A 15,524-nucleotide genomic window follows, 5' to 3' on the forward strand; every position below is an offset into this window, starting at 1 on the left:
GCTCCAATCTTTAAATGACTTTTTAGTACAGGAAATGGGAGGTTCCTTCATAAGCCACAGTGACCAGGTATATACTCTGGAAGAATGAGGCAAATGTGTCTCGCAAGTAATAGATTATCTTCTCTGCAATTTCACGTCTGTCTTAGGGTTTTACTGCTGTCAACAGATGCCATGACCACGGCAACTCTCATAAGGACAACATTTAATTGGGGCTGGCTTACAGGTTCAGAGGTTCAGTCCATTATCATCAAGGCAGGAGCATGGCAGCATCCAGGCAGACATGGTGCAGGAGGAGCTGAGTTCTACATCTTCATCTGAAGGCTGCTAGCAGAATACTGACTTCCAGACAGCTAGGATAAGGGTCTTAATCCCACACCCACAGTGACACATATATTCCAATAATGCCACACCTCCTCCAACAGGGCCACACCTTCTAATAGTGCCACTTCCCAGGGGAGCATATACAAACCATAACACCCTCTCGTTTGCTTTTTCTTGGTTCACTACAGTGCTTACATAGGCCAAATATTCTTTGATGTCCTAATATTTTAGGAAGACTTATGCCTAGTATTGATATTCATGCAGAAGATTAGGCAGGAAAAGCAATTTTTGAGAGAAAAGGTTGGTAAAATCCAGGGGCTGCATCATGATCCTGGTCTGAATGCCCTATCCCTGCATGAGGCATATTTACAGGTGACATATTAGGACTATTCTACCAAAAGTTAAAACAGTCGTCTCCTTGTACCGTCACACTCCCTCCAGCCTGTTTCCCATGTCTAAAGTCAGCTGTAACTTGCAAAGTATTGTATTCATTTAGAATGTTTGAACTAACTTACCTTTTAATTTTAGTTTGTCTCTTGGACAGTTTAATAGCTGTACCTCATGCTGAATGGCTGACTCTAATTTTTAGAAAAGATTAGTCTTTGATATTTACATTATTATAACTTATTTTTAGATGCTGAATTTTTCGATGATGAGCTAAGATAATAAATCTTAGTGTTTGTAGTTGTTTGGATGAAGAATGTTCACCACAGACTCATGTTTTTCAATGACTGGTCCCTAGCTGGCGCTTTTTGGAAAAGTTTGGGACTTTGAGGAGGTAGAGCCTTGCTTGCAGAAGATTATGGGGTGAAGTTTTATAGGTTGATCTTACTTCCTGTTCTCTCTGCTTAATGTGTGTACAGGAAGTATGATCAGCCAGATTTCTGCTCCTGCACCATGCTTTCCTGGCCTGTTGCAACACCTTTCTTGCCATGGTGGACTATTATCTCCTTTGGAAATAAAAGCTAAAATATGCCCTTCACTCTCTTATGTTGCTTTTGATCATGGTGCATTTTCACAGCAAAATGTAATATAGTGCGTAATAGAGTGCAATGCCAGATTTTAGTTTGAGGAAATAAATGAAGTTACATTCCAAAGGAACATTGATAGTAATGCAGTATTTACAAAGTTTTCTTTTAATTAAATTCTCTTTTCACATGTATCAAATATTAATAATAGTGGCAGAAACTAGAGGTGAGACCTATCAATAATCTGAATTTTAGAAGTCTTATAGGCTATCCTGCCTAGGTTTTTATTGCTATGATAAAGACTATGACCAAAAGCAACTTGGAGAAGAAAAGATGTAATTTAATTTTATGCTACCACAGCACAGTCTGTTGTTGAGGGAAGTTTGGGCAAGAATTTATCAGGAACTCGGAGGCAGGAACTGAAGCAGAGTCCATGGAAGACTATTGCATACTGGCCTGCTCTCAAAACTCATGTGCATCTCCCTTTCTCATGCCTCTCAGGACCGCCTGCTTATGGGGGGCACTGCACACAGTGTGCTGAACCTTCCAACCTCAGTCATTAGCCAAGAAAGACTTCCATAGACTGCCTACAGGCCAACCGAATGGCATTTCCTTAGTTGAGGTTCTCTTCCCAGATGACCTTAGTGTGTGTCAGGTTGACAAAACAATAACACAAACCACTGACCAGCACATAGACATAGTTAAATCTTATTCTTTAAAACATTAATACTTAGGAAAGCAAATGGGACTCCAGTAGGGGTCAGAGTGAGATTTGTCCATATCCTGTTTTCCAGTAATAAAATATGAATATTTACTTCTTAAAATCCTAGCTAACTGTACTGTGGTACATTTTACATAATCAGAAAATATTAGCTCATTATTATTATTATTATTATTATAGATTGATGTTTTCTGAATAATTGGGATAAAAAGAGTTAACCAAGAACTCTGGGTATCTCTAACTAGTGTAGACTTTAAATTACTTTAGGTTTATCAAACATTTGAGTATATTATAGGGCTTTTTAGAACATTTAATTTACTATCTTAGTAGAAATTTAGTAATCCAATAAATTGAATCTACTTGGTATTTATTTACTTTTTGTTTTAAAGGGAATAACTATATTTGTCTATAAGAGCTTAGATTTAAAATTTAGTACTGGAACATTTCTGGGTTAAAAATTTTGAGATGCATGAGCAGCCCTATTCTTCAACTGGAAGCCATGCCTATCTACTGGGGGTGGTCTCTACAGGTTGTATCTCCCCTTTATTGGGTATTTCAGCTAAAGTCATCACTGTTGGGTCCTGGGAGCCTCTTGCTTCCCTGGCATCTGGAACTTTCTAGTGGCTATCTCCAGCTCCCCATCCTCCACTGCTACATTTCTAGTCAATTTTCTGACCCTGTGTACTTCTCTGTACCTGGTTTTGTCCCTCCCTTTCCCCTTCTCCTTTTTCCTTCCGAAGACCCTCCCTCTCTCTACCTTCTGTGATTGTTTTGTTTCCCTGTTCTGCGTAGGATTGAAACAACTACGCTTTGGTCTTCCTTCTTAAGCTGCATATGTTTTGTGGGTTGTATCGTGGGTATTCTGGGCTTTTGGTCTAATATCCACTTAGCAGTGAGTACATACCACGTGTGTTCTTTTATGCCTGGGTTACCTCTCTCAGGATGATATTTTCTAGTTCCATCCATTTGCCTACATTGTTTAAATGCACCACATTTTCTGTATTTATTCTTTTGTTGAGGGACATCTGAGTTGTTCCAGCTTCTGGCCATTATAAATAAGGCTGCTATGAACATAGTGGAGCATGTGTCCTTGTTATATGTTGGAGCATCTTTTGGGTATAGCTGGGTCTTCAGGTAGAACTATTTTCAATTTCTTTCCCTCTTCCTCTTCCTCTTCCTCTTCCTCTTCCTCTCCTTTCCTTTCCTTTCCTTTCCTTTCCTTTCCTTCTTTGCTTTTCTTCTTTGCTTTCTTTTCTTTCCTTTTTCTTTTCTTTTTCCTCCCGTTTTCCCTCCCTCCCTCCTTCCCTTTCTATGTCTCTGTTTCTGTCTCTGTCTCTGTCTCTCTTCTTCTTCTTCTTTTTTTTTAAGAGATCCATTGCATTTATGTACTCGATCACTTGGCTTCAAAAAATTTAAAATCAATATAACCTAATATCTGATTGATTTTCAAAGTGGTTTTACCAGCTTGCAGTCCCACCGGCAATGGAGGAATGTTCCTCTTTCTCCACATCCTCACCAGCATCTGCTATTGCCTGAGCTTTTGATCTTAGCCATTCTGATTGATGTGAGGTGGAATCTTAGGATTGTTTTGATTTGCATTTCCCTGATAACTAAGGAGGCTGAACATTAATTTAGGTGCTTCTCAGCCATTCTAGATTCCTCAGTTGAAAATTCTTTGTTTAGTTCTTAGTCCCATTTTTAATAGGGTTATTTGGTTCTCTGGAGTCTTAACTTCTTGAGTTCTTTGTATATTTTGGATATTAGCTCTCAATCAGTTGTAGAATTGGTAAAGATCTCTTTCCAATCTGTTGGTTGCAATTTTGTCCTATTGACAATGTCCTTTGCCTTACAGAAGCTTTTCAATTTTATGAGGTTCCATTTGTCAATTGTTGATCTTAGAGCATGAACCATTGGTGTTCTGTTCAGGAAATTTCCCCTGTGCCAATGTGTTTGAGGTTCTTTCCCATTTTCTCTTCTATTAGATTCAGCATATCTGGTTTTATGTGGAGTTCCTTGACCCACTTGGACTTGAGCTTTGTACAAGGAGATAAAAATGGATCAATTTGCATTCTTCTACATGCCAGTTGAACCAGCACCATTTGTTGAAAATGCTGTCTTTTTTTCCACTGCATAGTTTTGGGTTTTTTGTCAAAGATCAAGTGACCATAGGTGTGTAGATTTATTCTGGGTCTTCAATTCTATCCCATTGATCTACCTGCCTGTCTCTGAAAGACAGGGACAAAAATTTGAACATAGACTGAAAGAAAGGCCATCCAGAAATCACCCCTCCTAGGGATCCATTCCATCTGCAGACACCAAACCCCCACACTATTGCTGAAGCCAAGAAGCGATTGCTGAAAGGAGCCTGGTATGGCTGTTCCCTGAGAGGTTCTACCAGCACCTGACCAGTACGGATGCAGATACTCACAGCCAGCCATCGGACTGAGCCCAGGGACCCCAATGGAAGAGCTAGGGGGAAGGATGGAAGGAGCTGAAGAAGATTGCAACCCTAAGGAAGAACAATATCAACTAACTGTGTTACCCAGAGCTCCCAGGGACTAAACCACACAACCAAAGAGTATACATGGAGGGAGCCATGGCTCCAGATACAAGGTAGCAGAGGCTGGCCTTATCTGACATCAGTGGGGGGGGAGGCCCTTGGTCCTGTGGAGACTTGATGCCCCAGCGTAGGGGGATGCTGGAGAAGTAAGGCAGGAGTGGGTGAGTGGGTGGAGGAACACCCTCATAGAGGCACAGTGGAGGGGGAAGAGTGGGGAGGGGATAGGTGGTATGTGGAGGGGTAGCCGGGAAGGGGGATACCATTCAGAATATAACAAATAAAATGAATAGTAAAAAAATCTCTAAAAAATGATTCAGTACTGGGACTGGAAAGAGGCCCATTGGTTAATACTGGCTGCTCTTCCAAGGGACCTGGGCTCATTCCCAGCACCCACATGGCAGCTCATAGCTGTCTGTAATTCTAGTACCATGGATCCAAATCCTTCACATAGACATGCATGCAGGCAAAACACCAAAGCATATACATTATTTTTAAAAAATGTATCACTCGTGCAGTTTTAGTTGTAAAATCTAAAATAATTTTTTCAACTTGAAAACTAGATTTTTAAAAAATCTAAATTGTACTGAGTAATAAAGTTCTTTTACAGAGACAGTAAATGTATTGAATCTTTTTAAAAATGAAAACTATGCTAAAATAATGTAGGGCATTAGGGTAACCAAATAATTATTACAAAACAATTTAATAAAAGGATATAGCATCATCCTTATTTGTGGGTTTATCAAAAATAAGATTAGAATTATTTTTAAGAGTTGGGAATATTCTAAGCCAATTATATCTTGGATAAACTATAAAAATATCTAAGTCTTTTTTAAAACAAAGTGAGTTAGAAATACTTATGTACTCAGTTATCAAATTTGAAGATGCATGGAATCTAGATTTTAAATCCATGTGATTTTATCTTCCGAAGACAGCACAAGTTTGGTGTAAGAGACAAATCTAAAGTTCATTTCCTGAAATTCTATAGTAAAGACCTAGTTAGAAGTACCTAGTAGAGTCCTTTTCTTGGTGACTGAAGGGTATGTTGGCTGTAGTGTCTTATTTTTGTTGATGGAATCACCTGGATTTGCGTGTGGTGTTAGTATGTATACACACACACACACACATGCACACATACACACAATTTTAAAAACTCCTTATTTTTTATGAATTTTATATCATGAACTACAATCTCAGTCACCCCCTGCACTTGTACCCACCCTCCATGCCTGTGACATATCTGACCCTCCTGCTCTCATGCCCTTGGGACTAGCTCACCAGCAAGCCTCCATCTCCCATCTTCCCTCCCCCTTCCCTTGCAACCAGGGCCAGCTCTACCCTGCTGCCCAGATGTAGCACAGGGCCCACTCTCCTGAGTATTGCAGCTGGTGAGGGACAGGGCCAGTTCTTCCACTCTCATGATCAGTGAGGTCAGCTCTTCTGCCTGCCAGCCATGGCAAGGAACAAGGGAAGGGAGGAGGGCATCTGTCCCTCATCCGCCTGTTCTCCTATACTCAGACCCTTAGGACCAGCTTTCCTGTAATCCTCATACCCAGCTAGTTCTACTGTAGTAACAGATCCCTGCTGCTGCAGGGCCATGGAGCCAGATGTGGCCCTGGTGGCAGCACAGGTGGCTTGAGCAGCTACTCACATCAGGCTGTTCTCAGTACCCTCAAGTCTTCAGTTCGACCTCTCTTCATTGTGCCCATATCCTTCAGTTTCTCTTAACATTTCTCCACCACTTACTTGCTCCTCTTAGTGGCACCCTTAGTGGGGTCTCTGAGTGTCTGAGGTTGTCTCAGAAGTGCTCTCAGGAGTGTTATGCCCTGGCATGTATTGTGGTGCCCCACAGGGGTCATCTTGGGTATGTTCTACCCCACCAGGCCTGCAAGGCTCCAGACTATGGTGCTCATCTCAAACTAGCTCCCTGTCCAGACCCCATGGCACAGTTCTGGTGGTTGTCTCGGGCTCAGTCCTCACACAGGCCTGCCTGAGTGGCCCCTGGCTGCCTGTCTTGGACTCACTCCTGGGCAGGGCCTGTGGTCTCAGGCTGAGTTCTTCTAGTCTGGCTTGCTCCTAGTCCTGAGCTCCTGTCCTGGCCTGCCTGGGGCTGAACTGGTGGTTGTGTCAGACTAGTTCCCTGTCAGGGCCTCCTGGCTCTGGGCTGGTGGTCATTTCATGCGCATGTTTTTAAAGTAAGCTTATAAAATAGTGTTTCCCTATGGCTCTTGCAAACATCCTTAGTGTTAATTTTTTTTTATTTCTCCCTTCATAGAGTCTATATTTTGTTTAGTACTTGTTTCATATGGACATAAATAGAATTTTCAAAACAGAGCTTAGATTTAGGAGAACTAATGGAAATGTCTTAGGAAGCTACAAGCTTTAGTTGATTTTGATAGTTAGCAGTAGTTTAGTCATCAGTCTGTAGAAGTGCAGATCATAAGTAAAGTGAAGCTGTTTTGTGTAATGGGCTGATTAACACTGATTTAAGTATTTGTTCAGAAAAATGTTTTAATATGCTCTAAGGGACAGACACCATAAGGTCATACCATGCCACAGGTCTCACGTGGGAGGCTTATTGAGGAGTGGGGGTATAGAGGCTGCCTCTGGGTGCGGGTGGAGGGACAGAGTGTGGAGGAGGGACTGGTCCTTTTAAGGGGATGTAGTGTATGTGCGGGGGAGGATTTGCCACACCTGGCAACAGTGGGAATGTGTCTCATCTTGGCAGTTAGTAGTGACATCTGCTGTCCCTGGATCCCTGGGGGCAGGTGGTGGAAATGCCTGGTTACCAACATTTATGACCACATAGTTTTAGTTTTTGTGTAATCTAGCGGGAATGCCTCAGGCTTGAAGAATTCTTTGAAGTAGAACTTTTTGCTACTGTTAATACAGAGGCAATCCAGTAAGAGGAGGTTTTACTCCATGGGGAAAGCCTTTCTGAGAACAGCTTGACATTAAAACAAACAAACAAAAAACCTTCTTATTGTAAACTGAATTAGGCATCAATTTTTGTTTCAGGGTATTGAATTATAGTAACCTTTAATCATCAAGTACAGTTTTACCCCATAGCTCTCATGTAACCTAGTCAAACTCTTTGCAACTTAGTTGTAAGCTCTTAATTTTGTTTTACCTCTTTATTTGTGTACAAAATCTTAATTTATTATAGGAAAAGGATGCATCCTTATCTAAAATATTTATTTTTCCTCATTTTACCTAAAATGCAAACTTATACTTGTTATTGTTTACTCATTTCTCTTAATAAGCATTAAATCCAATCACATACTTGACATACAGCAATGTAATATTTGTACAATTATTGTTAAGACCCTGATTGTTTTTGATTTAATTCTTACATAGACCTCATTGCTCCATGGACTTTTAAAGCATTCCTGTACCTGTTTTCTTTTCATTAAAGTATGAGAGTTAGAGAATGTTACGTTTCAACAGAGACCTTGAGCAATAAATTATCTTCTGAGCAGGAAGGGCAGAAAACTCTGCATCTGCAGTTTTGAACACAAAAGGATATTTTTTCGAAACTGAAAGAGAGAGCAAATGGTTACATTTTTATGAAGGACCAAGAGATAAAACAAAAACAAAAACAAAAATAACAATTGAAAACATGTGGAAAAGGCTAACAGCAGAGACGTTGGCAAATTAGACCCATAATGTTTGCATATTTATAAAAAGAGGAGCTTATTTGCAAACCAAAATCAATAAAAATTTTAATATTTTATTATGCTATAGCTATTAGAAACTTGATTTATAACATAGCATTACATGTACCACAAGAAAGAACATTTTTTTGTTAGAAACTGAAAAGGGTTTTCTCATGCCCGGGACTAGAGTTTTTCTTTTGTAGTCTGTGGCTCTTGTGGGTAGTATTGTCAATTGTTTCATAACTCATTTACACACACACACACAGACACACAGACACGCACACACACACAGACAAACACGTATACAAACACCCACTCACACAGAGACACACACATAAAAAAGAATGATTCTTTCCAGCTTTTCCAAGCATCCTTACTGCTACTGACATTCTTAACTTATAAAGTTTAGTCACCAGGACGTGAGTTCAGATGTTGGGGTAAAAGGGATCTAACACAGCCCAGGATAATTTGGTTCTGATTTGCAACATTTCAACTCTCCATAGCATCAAAATGCAACCATTTGGTCTTGTAGAATCGTTGACAGGAGTGCAGTGTTTCCTCGTTTCTGTTTTCCTTTCCCTTTACTCTTTTCCCTCCCTTTCTTTCCCACCTTCTGGGAGCTTCAACACATACAAACTTTATGGAGAAAAGGAACAAATGCATCATTCCACAATTTAGTGTGTCCCTCTGGTCACGTTGTGAGCTTTGTCTCTGAGATTCATGTGGGTGCCTCCCTTCCTGTTGTTTCCTGCATTTTCTCCTCATTACCTTTTCTTTCTGTGTCTCGAGTTTGCATATTGCTGAGGCTCCATCTAAGTTAGAGTTTCACTCAGAATGTTAGCAGTGTGTGTGTATTATTACTTTATATATATATATATATATATATATATATATATATATATATATATATATATATATTCTTTCCTGTAAATGAAGTCCAGATATACCCTTATAGTTCAGAATGTAAACGTTCCACTCTCTAAAACTCTGTTCCTTCAGGATTTTCTTAGTTATTCAAAATTTATATGGAAGCATACTTAATGACAGTGAACTCATTTTTGTCAGTGAATATGTGTAGTTTACTTGGATGTTTTCTTGGTTTTGGAGATAATTTGTTTTAATGTTAAAATTTATGGCTTTTTGGTCATATAAAGGAATAAGAAGTGAGTGCTTTGGAACAATATTTGCAAATTTACTTAATCACTTTTACCTTTAGTCAGAAATAGAAGTCATGAACTCTTCAGCTATTCTGATAATTATATTTATCATTTCAAGTATGCTTATATCCTACAGTGATTAAATATCAAATATAAAAATATAATTAAAGTTATTTGTTTTGATTTCCTTCAGAAAAAAGAAAATACCCGTTCCTTGACTATGTGTGGCCATGTTGGTTTTGAAAGTTTACCTGATCAGCTGGTCGATAGATCCATTGAGCAAGGCTTCTGTTTTAATATTCTCTGTGTGGGTGAGTGCCAGCAACTCTTTCTCTCAGGTTTTCAACATTTGTGTTCCTGTGCTCACTTCATTGTTTGTATAAGCAGATTAACAACTCTGTGGCTTTTGAGTTGTTTAAATTCTCATTTAACAACTTCAAACTTTTTTTTTTACTTTTAGAGAGCAGAGTAACTTGGCATGTATAATCAGTGTTTCTCTAGTGATTTAAGACCAGCATTAGCTTAAATTATTTTATTGGCCATGTAGCCTTTGAAATAGACTCTTTGAAGCCATTCTAGAGTTTGCATATGTGATTTTCTGCACGTGTAAAGATGTGCTTTGTTTCTTCTAGGGGAGACTGGAATTGGAAAATCAACACTGATTAACACATTGTTTAATACTAATTTTGAAGAACTTGAATCCTCACATTTTTGTCCATGTGTTAGACTTAGAGCCCAGACATATGAACTCCAGGAAAGCAATGTTCGCTTGAAACTGACCATTGTAAATACAGTGGGCTTCGGTGACCAAATAAATAAAGAAGACAGGTATGTGTGCTTTGTTTGTTTGTATTCTTCCTTGTAAAACAGTTTAATTTTAGGGCCAAGACTTCACCTTTTTCCTTTTGAGCTATAATTTTATTTTCTGTTGATACAATATGTGACTTTACTTCCCCGACATAATTTTTTGTTTTTGTTTAGCAAATTTGTTGTTATTGACAAATTGTAATTTTTTGTTTTTATTTAGAATAAGTAAATCACAGCATTAAAACACATTATTTAATTAAAGTTGTAACTTTTCTGCTCTTTAGGGTATTTTTAATGAATATTCTCACTAATATTTAGACTTATCTTATTGAGAAAGAATGTTTAAGATATATAAGGGCAACATATGTAATGGTTATATACATTGTTTATGAATTAATTTCTTTCTTCTATCAAATTCTCACCAAAATAGACAAATTATTAAACATTATCGGAAATGTATTTAGACTTTGATAATGAGTGCAGTGTACTTGATCATATTCACCCTTCTCTCCCCGACCTCCAACAAGCCCTTTCACATTCATACACATGTGTGTATGAGAAAATACACACACACACACACACACACACACACACACACACACACAATGCTGTGGTCTATGTGGACAGCTGTGGCTGTTGAGAGTTCATAGGTCACAGGTACTGTTTCGGGAGTTTTGTCTGTCCACTTTGTGTTCCTGGCCAGTTTTTGCATGCATGCACCTGCCCAGGGGCTGTCTCGGATCTGCGAATAGGAAACATTTATACACAAACACCAGTTATTCTTAAAATGCCTTGGCTAACTCAGTGACTGGGCACTCCTAAATCTTCCCTGCTACCCCAGGCCCCGTCGGGGAAGTGGTCAGTGGCCACTTACCCAGAAACTCTCATCGCTGCTTGGCTTTATCTCTTCCTGGCTTCTGTGTCCCTTCTCTCTCTCAGTCCCAGAATCTCTTGGCATAGAATCTCTCACCACCCTACCTGTGCAACTCTCACTGTCCCGGCCCTTGGATCAGCCATTGGCTACTGGCAACTTTACTGATATATCATAAACCAATTGAGGGCAAGGACCTTCAGTGCCAGTAAACACAGATTGCAGATCAAAGCATCAGAACCACCCTCCTACCAGGTGCAACCTCCCTGTTGGTCAGAAGATGCTGTTTCACAGCAGTGTTCTGGTCCTCTGACCCAGGCCTTTCCACACCCCCCTTTGTGGTGTTTCTGGACCTTGAATTATGTTCTATATGTCTCTTTCGGGTTCTTGGCTAGGTTTACATCCAGTCAGACAGTCTTCTTAGCTTTAGAGCCAGACAGAAGCCACATGGCAGGTGTTATTGGTGAATCCCCTCACCCCCTCTTTCCACCACACCTTTCCTCTAATTCAGGCCCAGCAGGAAGCAGCACTCATAGGTTTCCTTGGAGAGTTCCCGTACTTCCCCACCCTACCTCAGCAGCCAGTACATGGTTCTGTAAATGAATCCTATTGTCTCTGACCTCTGCCCCATGATCCCCAGAACCTTACCCCTTCCTTCCCCAGCCTGGGGCTTAAAAATACTAATTCAGTACCACTGAATTAGTACCACTTTAGCCTAAAAAAAGCAGTATCAAATCTCCTAAAGTCTAAGTTGTAGGTTCTTTGTATATGATCTGAAATTAACCAAGCATGGATGACAGTAAAACCAAACTAAATCCTAGCCAACATGTCTGGGCTAGAAACACATCTCATAAACATGACCAGTAAACTGCAGATGCCCAGGTCCCATTGCAAAGTTACAAGCCATACAAAAAAACCCAACATAATACATACCTCTGTAGGTTCAGTAGCCCAGTAGAAATGGTCTCCAGGGAAAACTGTCTAGACCAATGTTTCTCAGCCTATGGGTAGCACTCCCTTTGGAAGTCCAATGACCCTCTCACAGGGGTCACCTAAGACCATTGGGAAAAACATATTTACATTACATACAATTCATAACAGCAAAATTACAATTATGAAGTAGCAACAAAAATGATTTTAGGTTTGGATGCCACCACAATATGTGGAGCTATATTAAAAGGTTGTAGCATTAGGAAGATTGAGACCCACTAGTTTACATGAATCTGTATCAAAATTTTTAATAATGGGATTCTAGTTTGTTTTATCTTATGCCATTTCTTGTCCATTTTTCTTCAGGAGTGTTAGAGAGGTTAATTGTAGATTCTGGACTTGTAGATTTTGGACTTCAGAGAAAGGGAGGGATATTTTGGTGTAACTTTCCATTCTTTTTCCTTTTGGAATATATGTAGTTTCATTGTTACAAGCTGTTTTCCAGAGTCATTTTGTATGAACTGCGTCTCCCAGAAGTAAAGGGGCAGCACAGAGACCTGGGGTGCCTCACTTTAAATGCTCTTAATGGCTACACCAACTTAGAACTAAATGTTTTTAAAGATTTATTTATTCATTTAATGTATATGAGTACACTGTAGCTGTCTTCAGACACACCAGAAGAGGGCACTAGATCCTGTTACAGATGGTTGTGAGCCACCATGTGGTTGCTGGGAATTGAACTCAGGACCTCTGGAAGAGCTCTTAACCGCTGAGCCATTTCTCCAGCCCTAGAACTAATTTGTATGTCAGTAAAAGTATCTTAAAAGAAGCTTAAGTTTAGGGCCAAGACACTTAGCTGAATAAATGTCATTGTATTCTAGACTAAGACTATATATGTGTAACTTTCTATTATAGTTAGTTTAAAAATAAAATTTAACTTGCTTTTCCACATTTTCTTTGTTATTTCCTCTGTTATTAGAGTAATAAATAGATGTTTTATGTGAAATACCAGCTAGCAAAGAACAGTTGGAGTCTACCTCTCAGTCATTCCTTCAAGTCTAGTCCCATTTTTTTTCCATAAATGAGCCATTTCTCTGAATTAGGTATTTTACCATGCTGTCTAAAGTTCTTTTTAACTATGCGTTAATAATGCATATTTTTAGAAATTGTTATGACTATGAGTGTTTTGCTTGTATGTATGTATCCTTAGTACATATATGTGTAGTGCCTGTAGAGTTCAGATGAGGCACTGTCTCATATATATATGTCTCTCTCTCTCTCTCTCTCTCTCTCTCTCTCTCTCTCTATATATATATATATATATATATATACACACACACACAGACACACACACACACACACACACACACCACACAGCATATATACCTAGTCAGACTCATAGAGGCCAGTTGGATCTGCAGAACTTGGTCTGTGCACCTTTTTGCTCTCCAGTGTGGTGTTCCACAGATTCTGATTTTCTTGCATTTTACTCTTCGCCAAAGATCCACTGGGTTTTGTTGTCTCTTTTCCTACCCCACCACTTATCTATCTCAGCTGTCTTTTTCCCATAGTGTCTATGCTTCTGTCTCTCACTTCTCTGTGTTTTTCTGTTGTCTAATTTACTGCTAAACTTAATATCTTAATATTCGTTACGAGTTTTCAAATTTTCAAATTTGTATTGTTGCTATTCACATGTGTTTTTGTAAGGTCACTTTTTTATTAGTTTTCTTTTTTCAACAATCTAGTTTGCATTTTGTTCCTATTGTAGTTTTGGTAAAAGTTTTTTGATGATTTTCATTTATGGTTATTCCTCTTTATCTATCTATCCATCCATCCATCCATCCATCCATCCATCTATCTATCTATCTATCCATCTATCTATCTATGTATCCAACCATCCATCCATCTATCTACTTATCTGTTTATCTCGAGGCTTTTGGGTGTAATTAACAGGGATGCTTTGAGCTGTAGTGTAAAGTTGCTTCTGTTGGACAGACTTGGATTTGCTTGCAGCAGCTTTCTCTGATACTGGTTCTCGAGGAATCACCGAACCCATTCATGCTTTGAGATTCCCAGAATCAAAGAGATGTCTTGCCTTATATGCAAGCCTGGTATTTTGGCTACAAGCTCCTAACAACATGCCATTTTCTCCTTTCCTTTTAGTCACAAAGCAACAAACACCTGTATGGGTCTTTGAGAAGAAGGGAATAGTTGTAGGTTTATTCCTGGTTCATTATTACCCTGACAAGCTTTTAGGATCATATGATCACTGCCTTCTCATTGAAATGGTGTTTTCTAGTTACTGGAGTTAGAGACAGGATAAATTGCTATGGAAGAATTCCTGTTTATTTAATTAACAGTATCTAAAGTTTTATTTTTGAAAAACCTTAAGACAAGATAGTCATCTACATGAACATTCATGGTTATTTAGGTCATGTTACTACTGACCTATTTTAAATCATTTATAAATGCTGTTTTGAAATTTTTATGTCAAATATGTACTTAAAGACTTACTATTTAATTTTTTGGAAGGGACTATTATATTACCAGGTCATATTTACACCAGCATTCTAAGAAACCTTTCTTTGTGTTGATAGTAATCATTCTGATGAACTCAGTCCTTTTAATGTCCAAGGTATTTTGTTAATTCTTACAGAAATCAGAATTATGAAGATGCTGGCTTTCCCCTCAAACTGTTTACTGCCAGTAATGGGAGAATACACTATTCTGTGTTTTAAAAGAGGTGCCAGTCTCCAAGAACTAGAATTATCAGACAGTTATAAAAGACTTCAATGCTCTCTATGTTTATAAAGTTAACTTTCACTGCTATCCTGTAGGGTTATAAAGATGTCCATGGAGTGACCAGAGCCTGGACAGCAAGGTGGATTAGGAAGGGAACTGTTTTTGAACTATTAAAATATATTCATGATTAATATATGTGTACATGGGATCTTTTATTCTGTAAATCCTCATGTTTGACTTGCTGTTTAGGGGCCTGGCTTATTTAATGAAGTTACTTGAGAGTAGAAAGGTAGCAGGGATAGGGAGATAGCCCACTCAGTAAAGTGCTTAAGTGTGATGCCCAGAGTCTTCTCTCCAGAGCCATCCAAAAAGGGGAGGGGCACAGTGGCACATGCTTGCTTGTAATCCCAGTGCTGGGAAGTTGGAGACAGGATCCTGGGGCTTGCTGGCCAGCCAGCCTAGCAGAGTCTGCAAGACCCAGGCCAATGTAGCAATAAACAAGGCAACTATCTCCCGAGGTTCCATATGTAGGGGCACACTTGTGTGCCTACACACATGAACACATACGTTGCATAAGCAATGGTTTAACATATCACAATGAAGTAGACCATTGACAGACTCATCCTGAGCCGAGATCAAGTACACTGATTTGTCTTGTGTTTCCAAGGACAAATAGGCTGGGACGGCCAGAGGGAATAAGAGGGTTATCTGGGCAAGAAATGCAGCACAAGATATAATTGGCCTGTTTATACTTAACTGAAAATACAACATGCCAGCATTATTAGTTGGATATT

General features: G+C 39.1%; 1 protein-coding gene across 6 annotated transcripts in view; it reads left to right on the plus strand.

Annotated features, from left to right (window-relative positions):
- The window catches only part of Septin10 (septin 10), an 81,596-nt gene that overhangs the window by 16,524 nt on the left and 49,548 nt on the right, over positions 1-15,524 (plus strand). For all 6 annotated transcript variants that reach the window (XM_052162977.1, XM_052162975.1, XM_052162978.1 and 3 more), the window contains 2 exons: positions 9,574-9,691; positions 10,013-10,208. In XM_052162977.1, the coding sequence (XP_052018937.1) occupies positions 9,601-9,691; positions 10,013-10,208 (287 nt within the window). In that variant the 5' untranslated portion in view covers positions 9,574-9,600. The remainder of the gene's footprint in view (positions 1-9,573; positions 9,692-10,012; positions 10,209-15,524) is intronic.

Source organism: Apodemus sylvaticus, chromosome 19 (assembly GCF_947179515.1).
Source record: "Apodemus sylvaticus chromosome 19, mApoSyl1.1, whole genome shotgun sequence".
Lineage (NCBI taxonomy): Eukaryota > Metazoa > Chordata > Mammalia > Rodentia > Muridae > Apodemus > Apodemus sylvaticus.